Below are 25,558 nucleotides of genomic sequence, written 5' to 3' on the forward strand. Positions count from 1 at the left end.
AATATTTTAAGTTTGATTTTATCTGTTAACAAAAATAATATTTTAATAACTATCATTTGTGGATAAAATTTTATCTGATTAATGCAAGTTTGTATATAGATAATTCCAGCAGACATGAGTAGCAATAGTAAATGGCATTAAGTTACTTGTCTTGTGGTGTAGCCATGCATGTAGGGCATTCTATAATCTTGTGAGATATATAAAGTTTAGTCGATCGTGGTCCCTCATGATCATTCATCTATCTCTCGGTTTCGCATGCAAAATGCAATGCCTCGACCATCCCTCATGCCCATTATATATATTGTACTTCACAATTGGAAGCCTAGCTAAGACAAGCATCTTATATATACCAAGATTAATTTATGGCAAGGCCTGTTTGGATCGACCAGCTAGCATTTGTTGGGTGTTCTCGAAATTAATTTCAAGAAAAACATCGGCTCTAGCCACTTCTTCCCATTATTATCGCTATTCTGTGTTCGCTTGATGAGCATTATTGTACATTAAAAATCATATTGCAGTTTAATTAACAAACAATCCTCGTTAAACAAAAGCAATACATTAAAAATAAATTATAAGCATATAAGTAAATTATTTTTAAAAAGTGTATTGTTAAAAGTAAATTAGTGAATAGAAAAGTAAGAACAATGTAAAAATCAATAAAAAAAATCAGTGTTCATAATATATTAAATAAATATGAGAGTAAATCATATGTAATTATCTTATTAGTATCAAAATGTAAAAAAAAAAAAACTCTTATTCATATAAAATAACAAATACATTACTTAATTGTTTACACCCCTAAAAATAATTTAATTATCTTATTTTAAAATATTCAATAAACTAACTAGAACTACTAGTAAGGACTAAAGAAAACGATAAGAATATGTCATGATATAAAAGTAACATAAAATTTGCAATGACTGAAAGAAAAAAAATGTCACATATTAGCAACATATTGATTCTTTTTTTTAAATACAATTATATATATTTTTCATTCATAAAAATTATAATTACAATAACAACGATCATTGTGATTGTATAATTTTTATAATCTGAACATTTAAACTAATAACTGAAATATATATATATATATATATATATATATATATATATATTTCCTTTTATTCAAATTAATTAATTGAAAATACTGATATATATTTTAATATAATTTTATATCATATTCAAATTAAAATATATTAAAAGAATAATGATACACATACAATAATATTTATAACAAGTTGTACAACAATAATCATGTCAGCAATAGATCAAATTTTAATATATACAAAAAACAAATTTCCTATCATATAAAAGATAAAATCTTAATAAAAAAAATCCAGCGACAAAATAAAATAAATAAATTTGATAAAGATAGAATACACATTCCAGACTTCTCGCATGCCAGTTTTCCTTCACTACCTCATCTTCTCGTGCTCTTCCCCCTCCTTCAATGGTTTCTATCTTCTCCCTTTACTTGTTCATGGCACCACCATTAAATTCCTTCCATGTTTTTCAATTACAAGCATCGCTGTCCTTTTTCACCGAGAGTACCATATTTCCATGTTGGTTTTACTGAGCCAACGTGTCCTGCATCCTATCCATTATATATGCTTCACTCAAAACAGCTTCGTGATAGGATCATGGGTTGAAAAGCAATATCTTGGCTAAAAACCATTGAAGGATCATCTTCTGAAAAAACAATCTCTCGCAAAAAATAAAAAATAAAAACCATTAAAAGGAGGGGGAAAGGAAGCGGGAGAGATGAAGCTGAATGAAAAAGAACACCACATGATTTGTTTTTTTTTTTTTTCTGGTTGCTGGATTTTTTTATAACAAAAACTAAGATTTATTTTTTATTTTTTTTACCCATCAAGATAGAACTTTTGTTCTTTTTTTCTTATTGAAATTTGAATTTTTGCTGACTTGGCTATGTTGTAAATATTGTTGTATGAGTATCATTATTCATATTAAAATATATACTAGTACTATATTAAATTTATTCATTTGGGTTGTAAACCAAAAAACTACATTTGTAATAGAGAAACTAATTATCATTTAATAATTTTAATGAGTGAAATAATACTACTCTTTTGTGATTTTAAAGAGAGGATTTACTGAAAGGAGTCACATCTTATTATTCGAAATGAAACTGACATGTCTCATGGTGAGAGGTTGCGCACGACAGGTTGTCAATCACCATGCATGCCATTAGGACAGATGCCACTGACACCACTGTGCTGCCTATATTAACAGAATTTTTATGACACTTAATTCATTAATTAATCATGCTGTCCACAAAGAATTCAACCTCACTTTCATTGCTCTTTGCTGCGTTATTACTAGGTTTAAAATACTTACTTCTTTAGTTCTTTCGTACAAAAACTTCAGAACTCATACGATAAATGAATGATTGATTGAGGGGGGTTATTTTGCTCCAATTATTATTTTTTATTATTTAAAAGACATCATCAACATTTAAGAATAACCTCGCATCATAATATATTTTTTATTCTGATAATTGATACGTTTAAAAATATGTATTTATTATAAACTTTACTTATACAAAAATAAACATTTACCTCTTGCAATATACTAATCTCTCCTTCAACAAAAATTAACAACTAACACAAATTAAAAGTACTTACTTAATTTATTTGAAAGTAGTGAAATCCAATACTTATAACTTGTATTCAAATTATCCATCTCTCTGTATATTTGCACCTAAAGAGTATAAGTAAATGCATAATACAGAACACTTAAAATAAGATCCATAAAATACTATAAGTAAATCCATAAAATACTTATAAAAACATGATTTTCCAATTTAAGATATATATTTCCTTTGATTTTTCACATGACATATATAGCTTCTTTTTTTTTAAAAAAAAAAAAACAGAACACTTAATTCTTTTTTTTTTTTTGTTGAGGAATGATCTCAAAAAGATCGCTGCCAGCATGAAATTGTGCTTCCCTTGCTAAAGAATGGGTCATAATTAATTTGCCTCATGATAAAACATATAATATATAGCTTCTTATACTTTAGGTCTTTAGCGCATTTTCTTTCGGCTTTACCACATCAAAAATATGGCTTGGAAATTGGGATTCGATCGGAAGCAAATTATCTCTGACCATCCCGTAAAGAAACAATTTAATTTTGACTTTGTCTTATGATATTTTTGAAAGTATGACGGAAAGGTTTTAATGTTGTGCTAATTTTGATAACTATCGATCATTCATCTACTTGGTAAAAGAAAGAGAAAAAAAAAAAGAAGGAAAAGTTTCCATTAGCATGATGTTGATATGGTATCCGAACGCCAATTATAGTCATCTTTATTATAATTTGCAACATAATACCAACCATTTACTATTAAAGAGTTGCACATCACAGCCAAATGCTAGTCGATTATGGAACCTTTTTTAGCTGCGTATTTTGTTTCTCAAATATTGAATTACAGTCGCCAAACAAAATGAAAATAAAATTGAATTGCAAAAAGAAATGTTCATATATGTTCGAATTCTCTTCCTCGTATGATAGTAATTCATTAGCCACTTTTTCCTAATGGTATAGTAATTCTTTTCTAAAATATTTTGGCAGTATTAACAAGTTTCTATGCAGTGAATGAATATTTTTAAAATTTAAATAAATTTTAAAATAAAAATACAAGAGATGAAAATATTGTTGTTATCATACAATGAGGAAAAATTCATGTTTTTTTGTGTACAATAAATAAGGATAAAACATAAGACCTCATATATATTACTTAATCTTTTATCACTAGGTCAATTATACGGAATTTATTTGTGCATCTTGAAATTAAAGGAAATATTAATGTAAAAGATATTTTTATTAACAATAATTAAAATTTTATTTTATTAAAGAAAGTTATAAAAGACAAAACTTTCAACAAAATTATAAAATTAAATTATTTAAACTAATATACATTTGTACCTCTTCGATTGTAGGTCAACCATCCTTATTTATTAATTTTTTTTTTGTGTTTATTGAAGGACTGTGTATCTCCAATTTAACACTTGACCTTCTCAATGGTCAGTTTCCAATTACACACCAACTCATAACATCTCCAATCTTAAGAGTCATATAAGGTCATTCAAGAGTTTCGTCAGTCTTAACAGTTAATAAATAGTTAAAACCTGTGTTAATGTTACTATTCAATGGAGAGGGTGAGGCATGAATAAGAATCCAGGGATAGACCTAAGATGTTAGATGATATTTTCTTAATTGAATGTTTCTTGGCTAGGTATGTTAAACCTCATGTACAATTTAGTACGTTACAAGAATAATATTAACATGTTTCTTAGCGGTGATGATTGAATTTAACTAAAAAAATTAGTCTCACATGATATGACAAATTACAAATTAAGGTTTAAATTTCAGAATGAAACGTGCACAATTAATTTCCAAAAGTATTTTAAGCATGGTCTTTGAAGAAATATGAGTTAGAAAGAAAAAAGAGTTTAACAGTTTTTTTGTTTGGTGAAAACAGTTATACATACTGTTAATTAGTGTAAAAAAATTACATTAACAATTATCAAAAATCATTATTAGTATAAGTATTATATATACAGAGTAATTTGTGGTGAATTTACAATGTAAAACTTTTTTTTAATCCTGAAGATCCTATTTTGTAAAAGAAAATATGCAGTGCTTGTTTTGATACACCCTTTTAGAGGTTGAGAAACAGAAAACAGTAAATGAAAAAAGTTATTCCATACGGGCAAGGTTTGCATGTTGGTTGTTGCTCTTTTCCCTGTTCACGATCACACTTTGTTAATTTTTTGCCACCGAATAATGAATGCCACTGTTCCAATCTGTTTGTGTTGACGCTTCCCAAATCACAGCCCATATAAATACGTACACATAGTCTTATATATATATATATATATTTGAATAACAATAATAATAATATGCAGAACCATAACTTTTGGGTCGTGTGTCCTATTGGTGGAGGAATGCTTGTTACCTACTCCTTTTTAAGTTCCCAAATTCCCCAAAGAAGCCTAAGGCCAAACCAAACCAAACGTATCAGAATAAACAAAGAAAGTCCTCTCTCTAATGGAGCGGTACAAATGCAAGCTCTGCTCCAGAACATTCTCCAATGGCAGAGCCCTCGGTGGCCACATGAAGGCTCACTTAGCCACCCTCCCTCTTCCCCCCCAAAACCAACAACCACCACTTTCTCCCTCTGCTGCTGCTTCCTTCTCTTCTAATTCCTCTTCAGAACAAGAACAAGCCACACACGATGAAAAGTCCCTGATTTATGGGTTAAGAGAGAATCCCAAGAAATGCTTCAGGCTCGCAGATCCCGAGTTTGACACGGGCTCTGTCGTTCAAGACAGGGAGAGCGAGACCGAGTCAAAGAACCCAACTCGCCGACGATCCAAGCGAACCCGAAGGCCCGTGAATTTGGAACAAAAAAAGCCCAAACTGAGTTTCATGGAGTCGCCTGAGCCCGTGAGTTCGGTCTCCGACACTTCCCCCGAGGAAGATGTCGCCATGTGTCTCATGATGTTGTCGAGAGACCGATGGAGTAAGAACAACAACATCAACGTTGTTAATGTTAATGATGAGGATGTTGTCGAAGAGGAAGAAGAAGAAGAAGAAGAGGAGGAGGAGGGTGGGAGATCAGTACTAGAGATAAAGTTGAGGAGAGTTCGCGGGAAGCACCAGTGTCAGAGCTGCGGGAAGACGTTTCGATCTTCACGCGCATTGGGCAGTCACAGAAGCATTTGCGAAGGTTCGGGTAACGATAGTAAAATCTTCCAATGCCCCTTTTGTTCCAAGGTGTTTGGGTCTGGTCAAGCACTTGGTGGCCACAAGAGATCTCACCTCATGCCTTCTTCTTCCACAACCGCTAATAATGATTCTGTTAGATTGAAAGAGAGCTTCATAGATCTCAACTTGCCAGCTCCGCCCGAAGATGACGACCTTAGTGTTGTTTCTGATGCCTGATAATTACTTGTTCTTCTCTGCAGCAATTGGGTAAAGTCCTTTTCTTTTTTTATAGTAGGTAACGATATTTCATTGCGGTTCATTGTTAGATCAGATGCTTTTGATGCTACAATCATAGCTTATAATTTATGCTCTATTGTGCCTAGATTCTCAACTAAATTGTTACTCTAGGTAACATCGTAATCAATTAATATAAGATTATTTTATTTTAATTACCCTGATCTCAAGTTTGTGTTTTTAAGTATAATTCTACTTAACTCCATCATCATTACTTTGATTTCTCATAAAAAAAAAAAAAAGAAGTAAATTCCTTCTGGTAGTAAGAGTCTTGGCTCGATAAACTAGAAGCATTCCTAGTTAGTTGCAAACTGCAACGCAGACTCAGTTGTTGTGTGTTTTTGGGGATTTGGTCTTTGAAAGTACTAAAGTGCTGATCAATTCCGTTTTTGTGCTCTGATTCTGTTTCACCAGGTCTCTCACCTGTTCTTCCACTTTTGATATAAAATAAAATAATAATAATCTAAAACTTCAACTCGCTTCGTTTTTATTTTTTCATCATTGTCTTTTCTTTAAATCGCGTGAAGCATGAAATGGATTTTCCGTGGAAGGAGTTGAAAGACGGCAATATAAACGCTGCAAATCGTTTCCTTTCTGTGAGCCCTGCAGTTAGTTCCGTGATGACCGGGAGGATGTTACAGGGAAAAAGAATCCTTCAATTTTTATGTGCTGTTCTTTTCTTTTCTTTTAATTTTTTGGGTGGAGATAGGTATACTTTTGTTTTATTATGAAAGACTTATCTTGGTTGTTGTTGAACAGAACGATGAATTCGGGTAGAAAGAGGAGGCCCCGTAGTGTACTGTTCTTATCGAAGAAATAGTCAGATTTTTATGATAAGATAGATAGAGTAAGCGCAGATCAAATGCTTAATGAAAGATTAATATAAAATAAGAGTTTAACAACTTGGAGGGGGGTGTGTTTGTTTACTTTATGATAGTAATAACGATTGGAATAGAATTAACATAAGAGGTGGCCTTTTGTTCCATCATGTGATGTCTTGCTTCACAAAAACTTTTGAAGTTTGTGGGTTGAACATAATCCGCTTACATCCCTAATAAGCGTGTGTTTAAAATCTCATCGAAATGTAAAGAATTAAGTTTAAAGATGTAATAAATTTTTGCAATTTTGTACGTTTTTAATCTTCTATTGGGTTCACTTTTAGTGCAAAATTTCGTTAAGATAACACAAAAATAATTATTAATTGTGTTAAGGTCCATATAGGATAGTTTTTAATGTGTTTTAAAAATATTTAGGCATCTATAACGTATGCTTTTTTAAATGGGTTGTTTATTTTAACTTTGGGTGTTCTATAATGTTATATAGACTTAAGGATTTTTTTTAAAAAAAATCACTCTAAGACTGAGCTTATTAAAGTGAGGACTTAACTTATTTTTTCATAAAAAAACCTGCTTTATTTAGATTGGAAAAATTATATGTTAAATTTTATGAAATCATGTGTGATTGCTTGAATCTGTGTTGATTTTTGGTCAGGAAAGTACTATTTTATTGATAAAAAAATAATGCTTGTGTGGAAAATATGGCATCAAATTAATACATCTTATTTTTAAATAATTGGCATAAGTAGCCGTGTTATATGTGCTCTTATGTATCCAAAAATGTGAAAAATCACATGAAAATTAAGATCGAAGCTGTTAGAGGTAGCATTTTATGACATCATCAGAAGCCTTTCTGATTTCTTAATCATAAGTAGAAGTGTATTAAAGTAACATGAGGACAAAGGTGAAAGTGTGAAACGTAACTCATGAGTCATGGCTGGCTCATCGCTTTCGACACATCAAGACAGCCTTGGTCCTATGTAGCTTGCTTAATCCGGGGTGAGTTGGAGTACTGGAGATTGAAAGGGTGTAATTTGCCTATTACAAAACATCAAAAAGAGATTCCACAAATTTTTCGTTACAAATTTGTCGTATATTTCCAGCCTTTCTGCTATAATGTGTTTATCCTTAAACTCTACCATGTCACTACAACCATGTTATTTGTAATATAATTTTATTTTAACTTTATAATTTAATATTATTTTAAAATAAAAAATTCAATATATTTCCTCTTTTTTGACTCATTTAAAAGCTTCTTTTTTTTTGTACAGATTAAAAAGCTTCTTTGACAAAGGTAAAATTGTTTTGTAAAAGAGTTTTTTAATTTTATTGACTTATAATGTTTTTTCTTATAAAAATCATGTTACATTTGAGTTAACAAGTTCTTAAGTTATTTTATTAGTTTAGTTTTTATCATAATTATTATATTTGAATTTCTCTTTTTTTTTCTTATGCATAGGAACCTTTAATATGGTCTCACACTCATCAAATATCACTTTTTTCTAATGTAAAATTGTTAAAATCATAATAATATAAATTCATTTATGTTATTCCATTTCATTTAATAAATATATTTAAAAAGAAAAAATAAAAATATTATCTATATTTTTAGATAATAAATATATTATATAATAAGTGGTGATTATTTGAAATGTATATAGTTACAAAATATCAAATTAGAATCAATTGATTATATTATATTATTTTGAATTTATTAGCTTGCTCTTGAAAAATAGCAAACTAAAAACACACTCTCTCGCAAGCAGTCAAGTCAGCTTAACCCTTCACACCATTATGCTTCCACTAATGACACCACCATCTCTCCCTCCCCGTGGCAAACCAACACGACCATAACACCACTGCACACATGCTCAACAATCAAGTCTAAAATTTAAAAAATATGTAACATTCTAGATAAATTATAATACCAATGAATATAGAAAGTGACTTTTTGTATATCGTTTAAAATAAGATTAATATGTAATTAAGAAAATTTAACTCAATGGATTAAATATAATATGTGAGTTATTATAAATTTTTTAATACTGTTTTTCAATTCTTATTGATAAAAAACTAATCTTAAATAATTGGTCTAAAATTTATAAAGATTTAGAAAGTACTGACATTCTATATTAATTAGTAACTACAAAACTGACTTAGAAACACTTTCTATACCGCTTCCTCTATAATTCATCTAAAAAGTGTTTTCTAAATTATATCTTTATCAATTAATCTTGAATGTTTATCTTAGGTTCGTTTGTTTAAACTTTAAAAAAAAAAACCATTTATTTTATTAAAATGAAAAGTTATTTTAACAAATAAGTTTAGGGTCAAATTGTTTAAACTTTTTTTTGTTGAAATAAGTGTTCATTTTAGAATAGGTAACTTTCTATTCTTTTAATATGTTATCTAAACCGCTTCTGTTTTTTTTATAAAATATTTTATTTATTTATTTTAAGAAATTAAATTTTATATGTTTCTTAAAAAATTACTTATACAAAAAATGCTTATTATAAAGTTATTTTTTAAAAGTTTAAATAAACTTACCCTTAAACAAACTGGCCTTAATATTACAAAATAATCACTGTGTTACATACTACATTAGTTTCGTGTGGTAGATTGTCAACCTGAAAAGTATTTTTTATATTATTACATGAAGGATTTGAATTTATATTTTTTTATATTTTATCTTCACTATATTATTATAATTCTTTCTTTTATGTTAACTTATCAACGAGTTTTAACAATTAGTTTTACTAAATTCTTTTATTTATATGAACAACTTTGAACTTCTAATTAACTCTTAATCCTTCCATTAAATATGGCTATTAAATTATTGAATCTCAGCCTCTCCGGAAACTTTAACTGGTCTTAAGTTTCATGCCATTGACATGATAATAACTTCATTTTCTTTATGTCCTAGTTTTTCTCCTTCACTTTCTCTTCCCTTTTCCCCATCCTTTTTCTTTCTTCCGATTCTTTTGATTCAACCTGCTCTTCCTATTTGAAGTTTTCTTAAAAGCATACATCAAATTACAAAGCTTGGCACCTAACCATTTGCCCCGTAGTTCAGCTGGATATCCTCCTAACAATCTATTTGGCTTTACAGGAACGGATCCTCCAGGGTGATATTATTACGGCAAAAAATCCTAACCATTCATTAAATTTCATTAACATAATATTTTTTATTATAAAATGAAAGTTTTCAAAAATTAATGGTGAGATTTCAACACTGCAAAATATCGTTGCAAAGGATCCACTCCCGTGGCTCTCCAGGTTTCAAAAACAACACAAACCCAAAAAAAAAAACTTTTATGTAAATCTGTTTTAAAAGTAAGCATTCTTTTTTCTTCTTCCTCTCTTGTTACCAAATAAAAGTTAAAAAACACGCCTTTAAATTTAGTAAGTTAAGATAATGATATAAACTTGAATTAAATTAACAGTTAGATATATCGCTGCTTGTTTTAAAGAACATTGTCCTCTAATAGATTACTCGATACTTCGGCTTCGGCCTCGAGGTCTTGCTTTATAATTTTTTTCGGTCCAAAGGGCTTCAAGGTTAAGTACAGAAATATTGCTGTATCCACTTTCCTTTTTTGCTAAGTACAGTAGTGAAACAACATATATGTACGTTTCCACTTGTCAGGCCCATTCCAAAACGTATGTCTTAGGTTCCATAACTATTAAGAAATAAGCATTTTTTTTTATTTCCTCAATAAACTTTGAAAAAAAATCAATAATCTAGTAAAAATCAGCTTCAAAATATAAAGATGTAATTAGTAAAGGCACACACTAAATATACTTAGCACGAGTTTTATAAAGTCAAACATTAACTTTTTTAAAAAAATTGAAATACTTTTTAAAAGATACATTATACACAGAGAGACGTGTGCATTGGATATATATATATATATATATATATATATATATATATATATATATATATATATATATATATATATATATAGTATGTATGTATATATCTTATATTTGAGTAATGGGGATGGGTAAGCGTGTACTTTTTGGAAGCTGAGGTTGTAATGTGCAGGTTAATGTAGTAGAAGCATTAAAAAAACATAAATGCATAATTATCATCTTCCATTAGAAAAATAGATAATTTAAGTTGCACATGGTACAAAGGCCTTTAATTTATTTATTTTTGTTTTAGGTCCAAAGGTTAGGGTGTCTCTTAACTTAATGGGTCAGAGACTAATTTTGCTCGTGACACATGATTATCGCTGATCCAAGAAATTTTACATACAATAAGAATTAAACACCAATTTTTTTGCTAAATAAAGGATTTTCACTTACGTGAACACAATGAAATTTTACACTACTACAACAATCCTTTAGATTAGAGACCTTCAATTTATTGGAAAAAATTAACTAAAATAAGAATTATATAAGTAAAAAAGATATATAAATTTCTTTTAACATAAAAGGATATATAAATTTAATGATTTAGATGTTTGTTAAAAACCCACTGTGGCTGCTAATATGGCCTCTTAAAATATCCCATTGCCATTTCAGACTTCTTTAACCTAAAATGGGTGTTAAGGTCAATAGATGATTCGTCTGTGATGAAAATGAAGAGATAATAAAATATTTTAAAATTTCAGTTGAAGCATGTCTTTCGTTTACATTTTATCTTTGATTTTATTGCTTCACTCCCTATTAGGGGTGCTCATAGTTTAGATATTTACATAACTATAACTAATAAATAATTAGATTATAAACGAATATTATAATTATAATCATAACTAATTTTATAAAATTAATCAGTTATTATTTTTAAACATGAGTACATAACCGATTATGAATAAATTAGGTATACAATCAGTTATATAATAAGTTATATTTAAAATCAATTACATAATCCATTATAAATAAATAAAAATGAGTTATTTAAAATAATTTTTTTCAGAAAACTAGTTATAATTTTATAATTATAATTATTTTTTAAATAAAAATAAGTTATTTAAAATATCCATAACTATAAAATTAGTTATAATTTTATAACTATTTTTATATAACTAGTTATAGTTATTTTTTTTAGCAACATTGCTTCCTATCAAGATATTCAATGTTAGGTGTATCGGTACAGTTAGTAAATAAGGTAACTATTCCTTTATATATATATATATAGGGTAGCTAAAAATTAAAAGGTGATAGCCAATCAAAGGCTTAAAATCTATAGCTGAATACTAGAAACCTACAACTGATAAGGTAGTTAAGTGGATTCAAAGTGTTTGAAAAATTAATTATTGAACTGGCTTATATATAAGTGTAAAAAAACATAAAAAGACATACTTAATTAACTAACTATAATTTGAAAGTTGATAACTATTAGTATTATATTTTAAAATAACTAACATATTTATAATTTTATTTATTTCAAATTATTCACCGTCTTAAAATTAGAGTAATGAATTTTTAAATTTTATATTATTTTAAATCATTTTTGTTAAATGAAAATGAAATAAAATAAATAGATTTATGATTATATTTTGATAATTTTAGACTATAAATAAATTATTTTTAATGACAGTTAAAGAGTCTTATGGTTTTAAATTTTTATACATAAGAATGGTGTGTGAGAAATTATAATAAAATGGTAAAAATTACATAAAAGAATATATAACAAAGTAACAAACCACACAATTGCAAGTACACTGTAGCCATTTATATGTCATACTCCGAAACATAATATATAGGCAAAACTATACTTTAGTATAGTAGCATTATCATATGAACAGAACCTATCCAAGGATTTGGATTTGTTCATTTCAAGAGAACTTCCTTCCATTCATTACATTATGTCGGTGAATTTATATAGACAAAAGGAACCCAACTTGAAGTTCAACGACAATGTAATAAGCTCCATTACTAAACTCTAGTGTATCCAATTGTTGGTTTTCATCACTATCATACATACCATCTTCCCATTTGGACCTTGGAAAAGGTATTCAATTCACCATTCATAGTGCTCGAATATCCAATATTCATATCATATCATACTGGTCAACAAATTCAGGCTTAAACACGTAACTTAGGAAAAAAACACAAATCAGAGGAAGACAGGAATTGCAAGGTGGCCAACCTGTAAGTGAACAGCAAGGCCAAAGAATGGTGTTGAATAATAGTGTTGAGATCTTGATAAAGTCAACGGTTAGTAGCACCATCAGCTTTAGCTTTATTACCTCATCGTTTGGTTTAATATTGGCATTCTCAATGGGTTTTATACATGCCTTTGTCGGTGGTTATATTTCATTGGTTTGTTAGACGCGTCCAAGTTTTTTTATTGGGCCTGTAATTGAAAAGAAAAACAACAATGTGAGCTAGATTGAAATTTAAAGAAGAGTTTCAAATTCTGAATTTTTTACATTTTATTTTTTATTTTTTATGAATAAAATATATTTTCTTTAACATTATTATAATCTTATTTTTTATATATACTTTATATGTTTCTATAAATACTTTTATAATGCACAAGATAGTGTTACTTTTTTTATATTTTATATCTACTTATAAAATATATTAACAAACAGTAAATGAACTTCACTCATTAAAAGTTTAGCTAATAGTTCACTAATTTAAGCTTGTAAGCTCACATTTACGAGTGTTTAAAGAGATTCTGGCAATTTTTTTATGGGATTCTGGGAAAAGTAATGATAACAATTAATAACTATCATAACTTTTTTTAAAAAATATCTTTTTTGACACAATTTATTCAAAAAGTTATTTTAAATTAATTTCAATGAGTTTTATAATCAAATTTATGATATATGTCATTATATTATTAAGATTTTTTTTTTATCACATTCCACATATTCATACATATGTGTTGCTAGCTAAAAGAGTATACCATAAGCAACTCTAGCTATGTGTTATGAAATCAGTAGAAACCATTAGTTGTTTTGGGTGATAATTATTAGAATAAAACATTAATTTGATTTTTTTATATTGACTGTTGGTTATTTTGATAATTGTTGACATTACAGAAAATATTATGTTGCTCCTTAATATTATGGCAAAATAAATTTAGCTTATGACTTTAACAATTACTATAAGTCAAATAGGTTTTCATTCTAGTGCACGTGTAAATTAATTTGTTTGTTTCTTAAATGTTAGTGCACATTAAATGTTAAATTGGTTTGTGTTATCAAAAGTTTTGAATTAATATTATGCTTTTTAACACAGTTTTTATTATTGATTAAAATTAATTGAGACTGATGGGCAATACATAATACTTGTAAATTATGAAATAAAAATCACAAATTATATAAATTTTAAAAGATTAAATATGTTTTTAATCCTTTAAATATGAAATATATTTTATTTAATCATAAAAATTAAAAGTTGTTTTTTTTAATCTCTCGAAGTTTTTCAATATATTTTTTTAGGTCCTTTTGTTAAAGTGTCGTTAATGAATACGTGATATATTATAATTTAATCTTTAAATATGATCTTTGACGGTTTTCAACCGCTGTAATATATAAAAAATTAAACGAAAAAAACTGAGTATCTTTAAAAATCAAAACCTCATATTATAAAATCCTCATGCTCAAGTAAAAGCTTGATGAAAAGATGAATAGAAGATTGTGGTCACTGCCACCACAAAGCCGATCGCACTCCTACAACCTGTAATAGAGAGAAAACCCCCCCAATCAGAGTAAGGAAAAGAAAAACGAAAATCAAATATATAATCACCAGACAAAAACATGTATGACTAAGGAGAGAAGATTAAATTATAAAATATCACAGATTTCCTTAATAGTGCTTTGATGGAAGGACTAAAAAATATATTGATAAACTTTAAGGGACTAAAAAATATATTTTTTAATTTGAAAAATTAAAAAAATATCTCATATTTAAAGGATTAAAAATATATTTAAGTTAATTTTAAATAATAATAAACATATATTAATGTAATAATTGATGTGAATTTTGTTGATATTTCATATAATTTGATCTCTCTCCTCTTAAGAAATACTACATTAGTGATATTTCTGAACTTATCAAACTCGTTGTTTAGAAATCAGTGTGGCTTGAAAAGAAGTTCTCATCAAAGAGTAAGAAAGTGATTGAGTTCGAGCAACTTCACTTTAAGTTTTGGAGGGGATATTCAATTACATTGTACACTACATGTTTGATGAAAGTTCTTCAACAAAATGTAATGAAAGTTCTTAAAAATAATACTGGAAAATACACAAGTTTCGGTGGCACTTTCTTGAATACCTAAAACACAAAGTTTGTTTCCCAGAATTTCATTCCTGATATTATATTCCGATTTTTGACACTATGATTGAAAGTACAAAATATAATGCACACCCACCAAACCTTTTTTGAGTCCGCGCTTACGCACCTAATTTTATGACATATAAAGACAAGAGTCACTGTTGCATACCCCATTGCAACTGCCAATCAATAATCAATAATTATGGTAATATGCAAACTAATTTTTTCTATCAAAGTTGTCGGTGTAAGATATAAGGAGATATACTATGTAAAGTTGGGTATACTAAATACTAATACGGGTTGCATTGACATGCAATTTAAACAACGTTATTTGGTCTTGTTTGAGATGGAAAATGAAATCTATTTTTCTGATTTGTGCTCGTTTGGCGGATTCTGCATTAGTAATGTATTAAATACTACTTCCAGCTGTTAAATTAATGCGTACAAAAGTGAAACTTGTTTGCAGAAATTTTCAACCATTTAGCTTGGAAATTCATCTATTTATCTTTGTAAAGAGTAGAGTATGATTTTGTGATCATTATGTTGGAAAATATAGGAGAAGGCCTTTGACCCACACCCACCCTGCCGGTGCTTGAAGACACAGGTGAAGCGACAAAATACCGTATGTGGAAGTAGCATTGCACATTTTTCATGCCACTTTTTTTTTCAACGGCCGTACCCAAAGAATTTGTCATTAACATTTTTTTTCAAATTACCAAAATATTATTATTTATCTATTCTTATACACAGCATCCACGCGGAAAAAAATAAAATAAACGGACCATCAGAAGAAAATTACACGAGGTGAATAAAACAAATCAACAATTCATATATAAACTATAAATTAAAATAATTATTTTTAAGAAGAAAAAATAACTCTAAACTATTATTCTATTACAAGTTACTATTTATAATAAGTTTTTTAAATATTTAAGCTTAAAAGGCATACTAATAATAATTAATACTAAAGTTTTACATTGAGAGCAAGTGGTTATTAAACTCTTTTAAACATTTGTTCTTTTTAATGATAGTAGTTTTAAGAATTATCTTAATTTCTTATTTTTAATGTTAAATTTTTTATCAATAGTTAAAAATATTTTTACATTACCGAATAGACTGTTTATGATAGATAAGAAAAAAATAATCTAAATAGAAAAAACGTAGTTGTTTTGTGTTCTTGGTGGTGAGTGCGAATTGCGAAATCGAAGGCTTTTCTTTCCTCTTTCCTAATATTCTCTATCTGGTTGCCTGTAAGATTGAGAACATGGATCGCAGAGTTGTATCGTTGAATTGAGTCTTAGGTTTTGCAGTTTCCGGGTACGTTTTCCTTGATTTCTGTTATTGGATTGCGTGTGTTTCTGAATTCCCAGATCTTGTTCTCTGTTTTGGTTATTGCACCTTGTACTCGAGATTTAGCTTTCAGGGGAAGCCGTAACATCGAGGCTTTTCGTTTTGGATCTCGAGGTTTCGCTCTGAGGTTGAGGTTAGGAATTGCGAGAGGTGAAATCTGAGGTTAATTGCGCGTGTTTTGGTGGGATCGAGGGGAATCGGTGAAAGGTTAGGATTTTTGGTCGATGGCTTCGAATCCTCCATTGCACATGGAGGATCAGACGGATGAGGATTTCTTTGATAAACTTGTTGAGGATGATATGGAGCCTGTTAAGTTTGGCCATGATGAAGGGGATGATTCCGATGAGGCTAAAGCATTTGCAAATCTGGGAATCAATGATGTTGATGCTGCTGCATTTGAGAATTCTGCTGCTGCTGAGAGTGGTGTTAAAGTCAAAGGGGAATTAGGTAATGTGGAATCCGATGTAGGACTTGAACAGAAGGGAAATTCAGTGCCCGCCATGAGTTCAGTTGGGTTTGATAGTAAGGTGGATCCCGGTGAGGATGGGAGTGGGGTGGGATCAGAAGTCACATCCGCTTTAGCTGTAGGCACGAGCGATACAGTCGGTAATTCTGGGATTAAGGAGGTGGGTTGGAATTCTTTTCACGCTGATTTGAATGGAGTTGGCGGGTTGGGATCATATTCTGACTTTTTCAGTGAGTTGGGAGATCAGTCTGGGGATTTTACGGGGAATGTGTATGATAATTTAAGTACTGAGGTGAAGCCTGGTAGTGAAGTTCAAAATAATGGCTTAAATGCCTCGGGTAATTATGTGCAATATCAAGAGGGTCAAGGTTATGATGGATCTTTAGAAAACCACTCAAACAGGCAAGGTAATGGATTAAATGAATCAGTTAATCATGTACAATATCCAGAAGATCAAGCTTATGTTGCATCTTCAGAAGAACACGCATATGGACAGGATCTGAGTAGTAGTCAGTATTGGGAGGATCTTTATCCTGGCTGGAAGTATGATCACCAGACCGGACAATGGTATCAAATAGATGGCTATAGTGCAACAGCCACTACTCAGCAAAGCTCTGAAGTCAATACAGCTGCAGATTGGACTGCCGCTTCTGATAGGGAAACAGAGATCTCTTACATGCAGCAAACTGCTCAATCTGTTGCAGGAACTTTAGCTGAAACTGGCACAACTGAAAATGTGTCTAGCTGGAGTCAGGTTTCCGAAGGGAATAATGGGTATCCAGAGCATATGGTTTTCGATCCACAGTATCCTGGTTGGTATTATGACACAATTGCCCAAGAATGGCGTTCATTGGAAACTTACAATTCAACCATCCAGTCTTCTGGTCTTGGACTTGAAAATGGGCATGCTTCTGCCAGTACTTTCTTGCCCAAGGATAATAGTTTGTATAGCGAATACAGCCAAGCTGATAATTATGGATCACAGGGCATTGATAGTCAGACTGTAGATGGAAGCTGGAGTGGTTTGTATGGCACTAACCATCAGCAGGGTTTTGACTTGTACACAACTGGGTCTGCCACTACAAGAGGGGATAATATAACTTCGGGTGGCAACCAACAAATTAATCATTCTTATGGTTCAAGTATTTCTGCGAACAAAAATCAGCAAAGTACTTCTAGTTCTTTTGGATCCGTTGCATTGTACAATAGAGTAAACCATGATCGTGGTTTGGCCAATGGAACTTTTGAACCACCAAGCTTTGGTCCTACTGGGGACACTGTTCAACAGTTTAATTATTCAACCACAAAGTTTGGTGAACAAAATGTTTTTTCAAATGATTTTACTGAAATTCAAAAACCCTTTAGTTATTCTTCACAATCAATTCAGGGTGGGCATCAGTATTCACATAACCCTCATGTTGGGAGATCATCAGCTGGGCGTCCTTCTCATGCTCTGGTAACTTTTGGATTTGGGGGAAAACTCATCATAATGAAAGATCCTAATCTTTTGAGCTCATCATATGGAAGCCAGGTTAATTCTTGATTCCTCATTTTAGTTTGATCTTATACTTTATCTGGTTTCTGAAAGGCTTTGAGTTTGCTCAATATTGTTTCCTTTTTACTGTCTGCTTTCCTAGGAGTGATTTATCAAAATCATTAACATTGTATATTCATTTATATCTGAAGGATTCTGTACAAGGTTCCATTTCTGTGTTGAACTTGATTGAAGTTGTCACGGGAAATATGGATTCTTTGAGCATCGGAAATAATACCAGTAATTATTTCCGTGCTCTGAGCCAGCAATCATTACCAGGTCCATTGGTTGGCGGGAGTGTTGGAAATAAGGAACTGTACAAATGGTTAGATGAGAGGATTGCACACTGCGAATCACCTGACATGGATTATAAGAAAGGTGAAAGGTTGAGACTCCTTCTTTCCTTGCTTAAAATAGGTTGTCAACATTATGGAAAGCTACGTTCTCCATTTGGTACAGACACTATACTGAAAGTAAGTTACATCTATATAGGCATTCAAATCTCCCCCCCCCCCCCCCCCAATTTTTGTATCATGTCAATGTATATGATATTTGTCCTTTATTTCTCTACTTTTGAATCACTTCTGTTTGGAGCAGTTTATGACATAATTTATAATTGCTTCGCAAATGGCTGTTGTGCTTTATTCTCTACATAGTCTGTGATTCTGAATCATATTACTGCATGAATACTATTCCTCATGGATTCAATCATATTCTGTCATTCACTTATTTTGTGGTTTGTATTGATACAGGAAAATGATACTCCTGAGTCAGCAGTTGCAAAACATTTTGCATCTGCCAAGATGAGTGGCACAGAGTTCCCTCAATATGGGATGCCAAGCAACTGCTTGCAAAATTTGCCTTCTGAAGGACAAATGAGGGTGTGTACTTAACTCTTGACCCACTTCCACTCCCAAGATTCTTCTGTACCCTTTGCTGATTTTGATTTTGATATAGGCAATGGCTCTTGAGGTTCAAAATCTTCTTGTCTCTGGGAAAAAGAAGGAGGCTTTACAATGTGCACAAGAAGGACAATTGTGGGGACCTGCACTTGTTCTGGCTTCACAACTTGGTGAACAGGTCAGACGCCAGTTTTTCAGGCTGTTTAATTGTCTGCTGATATTTCATGCCTGAGCTAGACAGTCCCTTTGAGGTCTTACAGTCTTTTTCTCATACTGCCTTTGTTGGGGGATGAATTTGGTCCATATTTGGCTTGCAGTTCTATGTTGATACAGTGAAGCAAATGGCACTTCGCCAGCTGGTTTCAGGGTCACCTTTGCGCACATTATGCCTTCTAATTGCTGGGCAACAAGCTGAAATATTCTCTACTGATACCTCAAATAGTGGGCATCCTGGTGCTTCTGATATGTCTCAGCAGTCTCCACAGGTAATCCTAATAAGATAAACTAAGAAGCCATGCAAAATATTTGCAATCCAGATGTATTGTTACATTGCTTCAATAGTTTCAAAGTTTATTGGTTTCTATTTGATTTGGAAGCTCAAACTTTTGTTGTTGCTTTTCCATTTCAGGTTGGATCCAATGGTATGCTTGATGATTGGGAGGAGAATCTGGCTGTAATAACTGCAAACAGAACCAAAGGTGATGAACTTGTAATTATTCACCTTGGTGATTGCTTGTGGAAGGAAAGAAGTGAGGTACAGTTGTCTATCTTTTATTTATTTTCTTTAATGACTTTTGTACTTTTTCATTCTGCTTCTCATTTAAGACTCTTATTTTAGATTACTGCCGCACACATCTGCTATTTAGTTGCTGAAGCAAACTTTGAGTCATACTCAGATAGCGCAAGACTCTGTCTAATTGGAGCAGATCACTGGAAATGTCCTCGAACTTATGCTAGTCCAGAGGCTATCCAGGTAATTTGAAATCTCTTCAGTTCTTAAGTTGTTTCTTCCACAAATTTTGGATTGGATTTTCTGTTGAATGTACATATTTTTAGTTCCTTTCTCACAAAATATTGCGTATGTTGTGCTGTGTCCATCTGCCAAATGCTGTCTCTGACTTGGATTAGGCTGTTTCATATTCTGGACTATATTTGTTATTTTGTCTAGATGCTTAAAAGATGGGCATTTGTCTTTTCTAGTTCTCTCTTTATTTCTAGGTTTATCTTCAAATGAAATTATTTTATTTATTTTTACTTAAACCTTTTGTTTTGTAAGTTTTTAAATAACCCATCTGTTTGTTATACTTGTGCAACCTCAGGATCTGTTGCTTTCTTAAAAGAACATATTCAAATATGATTCAGTATGTTGCTTTCATATTCTTACCTGATTGGTACTTGGACAGAGGACCGAGTTATATGAATATTCAAAGGTGGTTGGAAACTCTCAGTTTACTTTGCATCCATTTCAGCCATATAAGCTTATATATGCATTTATGCTAGCTGAAGTGGGAAAGGTTTCAGACTCATTGAAGTAAGTTCATTTAAACTTATTTTAATTGTGATGTTACTTTTTATATGATCTCTTTTTGTTATTATTTGATTTCAGGTACTGCCAAGCACTACTGAAATCCTTGAAAACTGGCCGTGCTCCAGAAGTAGAATTGTGGAGGCAATTAGCAGTATCTCTTGAGGAGAGGATTAGAATTTACCAACAGGTACTTCCTTGTCCCTTATTAAATCTTCATTATTTTGGTAGTCTTGATACTTATCATGTTTTTATTTATTTAATGTTCAGGGTGGATATGCTGCAAATTTAGCTCCTGCAAAATTAGTTGGCAAATTGCTCAACTTTTTTGATAGCACTGCACATCGAGTTGTTGGTGGTTTACCACCGCCTGCTCCTTCATCATCGCAAGGAACTGTTCATGGAAGTGAACATCTATACCAAAATATGGCACCCAGAGTATCCTCTAGCCAATCAACAATGTCATTGGCTCCATCTGCTTCAATGGAACCGATAAGTGACTGGACAGCTGACAATAATAAAATGGCAAAGCCTAATAGAAGTATTTCTGAGCCAGATATTGGTCGAACCCCAAGACAGGTGTGTGAGTACTATGAAAGGAGTACTGTGAAGGTTTTCACCTTGCTCAGCATGTTTTTGGTTATTTAATAAAGTTTTAATGGAAAAGTTCCGGTTGATGTATCACAGGAAACAACGTCACCTGATATACAAGGAAAAGCACAGGCATCAGGAGGTACATCTCGCTTTTCCCGCTTTGGTTTTGGCTCACAACTTTTGCAAAAGACAGTAGGGCTAGTCTTGAAACCTCGCTCTGGTCGACAGGTATAATTAGTTGTTTTATTTTCTTTATATTCACAACAGTGCTTCTGATTGTGCCTGTTTAAGTGGTTCTTATTCTACTCTGTATATGTAGGCTAAATTGGGTGAGAAAAACAAGTTCTATTATGATGAGAAGCTGAAAAGATGGGTGGAGGAAGGTGCTGAACTTCCAGCTGAAGAAGCTGCTGCTCTGCCACCACCTCCAACAACTGCTGCTTTCCAGAATGGTTCAACTGAATACAACTTGAGATCTGCATTGAAGACTGAAAGTTCTCCTCCTATTGAGGGCTCTAACATAAGAACTGCTAGCCCTGAACTCAGTCCAGGGATGCCACCGATACCACCCAGCTCAAATCAATTCTCGGCCCGGGGTCGTTTGGGTGTTAGGTCAAGGTAACAGCTGATTTTTTTTTATGTCTAGATTATTTATATTTTATAATCTCAAGTAGGGGTCAACTTTGTTTTTAGGTATACTCGTTATCTGTTAAGCATTGCAAAGTGGACTTCCCAGTTCCGATTGGTTTCCCTGATATATTATAGAGTTTGAAATTGAAGACCTTTAAAGAACTCTCAGAATTGTTGCACCTAGAAAAAGGCTGAGCTATAATAAAGCTTAAAATGTAATTTTTCTTTTCTTTTATTAGGCTGAGCAGGCATATGGAGGATTGTTTTATAGGCCTAAATAAATTTATCTTAAAAATACACATGAAAAGAAAGGAAATGAGGAAGAACCTATGGGTTCTACCTATTCTGTGCAGTTAGCTCAGTTTCCAGAAACAAGATAATTTTTTTTTTTTTTTGAGGTTGAGGATTTTTTTCTTATTCATCAGTCTCAGTCATCAACAAAATTTGAAAGGCATAATATTGATGATAATGTTTTATGGATAATACAGGTATGTTGACACCTTCAACCAAGGTGGTGGAACCTCTGCAAACTTGTTTCAGTCCCCTTCTGTTCCATCCGTGAAACCAGTTCTGGCTGCCAATGCGAAGTTTTTCGTTCCTACTCCTGCACCATCATCAAATGAGCGGACAATTGAGGCTATAGTAGAAAGCAAGCAAGAAGACAATGCAACAAATGAATATCCTTCAATCTCTACCACAAATGAGTGGTCATACCAATCCCCAAAACATGTATCATCAACGACCATACAAAGGTTTCCAAGTATGGGTAACATCTCAAACCAGGTAGCAGCAGATGGAAATAACTCTCATTTACCTCATTCACGCCGAACAGCTTCATGGAGTGGGAGTTTTAATGATTCATTTACCCCTCAAAAAATGGGCAATATTAAGCCTTTAGGGGAAGCTTTGGGCATGCCCCCGTCAAGATTTTCGCCTGATGAATCTTTAATGCATAAACCTGTGAAAAGTAGCAGTTATGGAGAAGATCTTCACGAGGTTGAATTTTGAGCAGATGCTCAAGCTGTAAATATCAAATTTTGTTTTTGATCATCATAATTGTTTAGACGGTCCCTGCTTCTGCAGCATTTCTCTGGATGTACGGAACAGTGGTACACATCAGATGGGGTTCTCAGAAACTGATCAGACAATAACAACAGATATCTATTACCCCTCCTCCCTTCCCTTCACATCCTCTTTTCAGTTTTTTTTAAAGTCCCCAACTCCAAACCTGGTGATGCATGATTAAATGTGGTTGGCTCACTTGATAATGATAGCAGGTTTTGTTTTGTTTTGTTTTGTTTTAAATGCCAAGGGAGTTGACAGTGGACACCGTCTCAGGATTATGGAACTGGTGTGATACAACAAAGGACAAGACCACCTGCTTAGCTGAGTAGTACAACTCATTTGTTCATTGTATTAAATTAAACAAGGAAACGCCCCACGAGGAAAGATGACCTCAACAGATCAAAGATAAAAAAAATAGTGTATGGAATTGTGAAATATAATTTTGTTCCTTTTGTATTTGTTTCAGTTATCATTTATTAAATGATATTAAATTTCTTAATCATTGTCTTCAGTCTCAAATGGAAGCGTTTATATTACTTCACATTTATATATATATGACGAGACGATGGGGCAAAGGGGATGAGGGGAATCTGTTCGCCAATTATTTTGCAATGTTGTTTGAATAGGATTAAGGATAGTTTGTTTAAACATTTAAAAAAAATGTTAATGAGTTTAATGGTGATGTTCTAATAATATAAAATAATTTTATATCTTCTAATTAAAATTACATTTTGTATGACTTTTAAGATGATTTTGTAAAAGTTAAATAAATTTATTTGATGGTTTATGATTGAATAATGATAAAAAATTATTTTACATTGATAATGTATAATTTTTTTTCTCTTTTTCTGTAATAAAATAAGTATTTTTTTCTTTTTTATGGATTTGTCTAAATTGTTTTTTTATTAAATAATTTTATACTTTTTTTAAGAAACAACTTTTATTTCTTTTCTTAAAGAATCATTTAGAATCAATTTTCTTTAAAAGTTTAAACAAACGGCCCTAAATATATAATGGTATATATTAATTAATTTAATTTAACTCTGCTATCTAATCTAATACAAGGAAATGTTTATAATGTATTCATGAAATATTATATAAATGTATTAAATAAATTTAATTATATACTTTAAATCACTGAAAAAGTTATCATTTTTTTGATACATTAATGTTTTTGATAGATAATTATTTAATTTTTTCTGGTTTTAATTTTTATTTTGTATCATGCCTCTATAGGTATACAAGCAAAAACTATTACAATAATTCCAACCACTGATGACCCTTTAATAGATAGTTAGTTTTGTATAAATTTAATAGTTTTTAAAAAATGTACAACAACTTTAAATTTAAGAGAAACTTTAAAACTAAAAAATTTAAAATTATCAAACAACTTCTACTTTATTTTTAAAATTCTTATTTTAAATTTTAACTTTAAAGTGACTTTTAAATAAAGGGAAAAGAGAAGTTAAGCTAAACATAATCTTAATCCAAAGAAAAACAGAGAATTTAATTGAAAAGATAACACTTTACTTAGTTCATATCAGAAAAAGGAAGAAAAAATGAACAAATTTATTAATTTTAAATTTAGAATATCAAATTAAAATTGTTATAAATAATTTAATCCAATTAACATAAAAGTTTCTTTCCCATCTAATATTTCTCAATTTGGAGATAGAAGTCAAAATTAACTGAGAAATAATTTTAGTCTCCTTCCTTTATTTTTGTTCCAATTAACTTTGTAGAGTGGGTTTAAGACTTAGATTTTTTTTTTTTTAATTCATAGAAATAAAAAGATAAGTATCAGCAAACCTACAAGAACGCATGCATCTCATTTAATCAACTAAGCTATACTCCCTAGACATGAGAAAAATAAAAAGAACACCCTCCAATGGCTAATGGTACCCCTTGACATTATCATTGATTATAATGACCAAAATATTAATCACAATGAATTTTCGTTGTGTACTTCCACGCTAACACAATGAAAACTTGTTACAATAAAACATCTTATGGGCATGAAATCCTTCCATGGTGTTGTTGCCATTTTAATTTTTATTTATAAATTATATTTATTATATTTTTATAATTTTAAAATAACAATAAATATAGTCAATTTAAATTTAAACCATCAAAACTTATAACTTAACGAAATCAATTTCAAGTAGACAAAAATAGTCAATTGAAGCATTTTTTAAATTTAAGAAAGTTACTCGATAAAAAAGTTATTTCCTTGTTTGGTAAACAATTTTTTTAAATAACTTCTAGTTTTTTTAAATGTTACTTAAATTATTGTTTTTTAAAAAGGTAGCTTCTAATTTTTATATTTTATTTTCTTTTTATCCTTAAAATATTTATTCAGTTTTTTTATTATATTTTTTTAAATATTTTAT

General features: G+C 30.8%; 2 protein-coding genes across 3 annotated transcripts; both read left to right on the forward strand.

Annotated features, from left to right (window-relative positions):
• The first annotated feature begins 4,937 nt into the window (after positions 1-4,937).
• On the forward strand, positions 4,938-6,187 carry LOC100815124 (C2H2-type zinc finger protein 1). The gene has a single exon (NM_001317438.2). The coding sequence runs from the start codon at positions 5,075-5,077 to the stop codon at positions 5,969-5,971; it is 897 nt and encodes a 298-aa protein (NP_001304367.2). The 5' UTR covers positions 4,938-5,074; the 3' UTR covers positions 5,972-6,187.
• A 10,055-nt stretch (positions 6,188-16,242) lies between these two features.
• LOC100795053 (protein transport protein SEC16B homolog) lies at positions 16,243-23,667 on the forward strand. 2 transcript variants are annotated; one of them, XM_003516617.5, is made up of 13 exons: positions 16,243-18,449; positions 18,605-18,925; positions 19,205-19,333; positions 19,410-19,532; positions 19,672-19,839; positions 19,983-20,108; positions 20,193-20,327; positions 20,758-20,885; positions 20,961-21,069; positions 21,150-21,458; positions 21,567-21,701; positions 21,793-22,091; positions 22,592-23,667. In XM_003516617.5, exons 1-13 carry the CDS (start codon positions 16,677-16,679, stop codon positions 23,109-23,111), a joined length of 4,275 nt encoding a protein of 1,424 aa, XP_003516665.1. In that variant the 5' UTR covers positions 16,243-16,676; the 3' UTR covers positions 23,112-23,667. The 2 variants fall into 2 exon arrangements, with proteins under 2 accessions (XP_003516665.1, XP_040872922.1); XM_041016988.1 differs by lacking the exon at positions 22,592-23,667 and adding an exon at positions 22,167-22,537.
• Positions 23,668-25,558: the final 1,891 nt, after the last annotated feature.

Source organism: Glycine max, chromosome 1 (genome assembly GCF_000004515.6).
Source record: "Glycine max cultivar Williams 82 chromosome 1, Glycine_max_v4.0, whole genome shotgun sequence".
NCBI lineage: Eukaryota > Viridiplantae > Streptophyta > Magnoliopsida > Fabales > Fabaceae > Glycine > Glycine max.

What these genes read in the sequence shown, in the direction of transcription:
- LOC100815124 (NM_001317438.2), top strand. Translation starts at nt 5,075, where the DNA reads ATGGAGCGGTACAAATGCAAGCTCTGCTCCAGAACATTCTCCAATGGC.
- LOC100795053 (XM_003516617.5), top strand. Translation starts at nt 16,677, where the DNA reads ATGGCTTCGAATCCTCCATTGCACATGGAGGATCAGACGGATGAGGAT. An exon ending in GCTCATCATATGGAAGCCAG is followed by an intron (nt 18,450 to 18,604) that starts GTTAATTCTTGA and finishes TTATATCTGAAG; the next exon opens with GATTCTGTACAAGGTTCCAT. An exon ending in CGTTTGGGTGTTAGGTCAAG is followed by an intron (nt 22,092 to 22,591) that starts GTAACAGCTGAT and finishes TGGATAATACAG; the next exon opens with GTATGTTGACACCTTCAACC.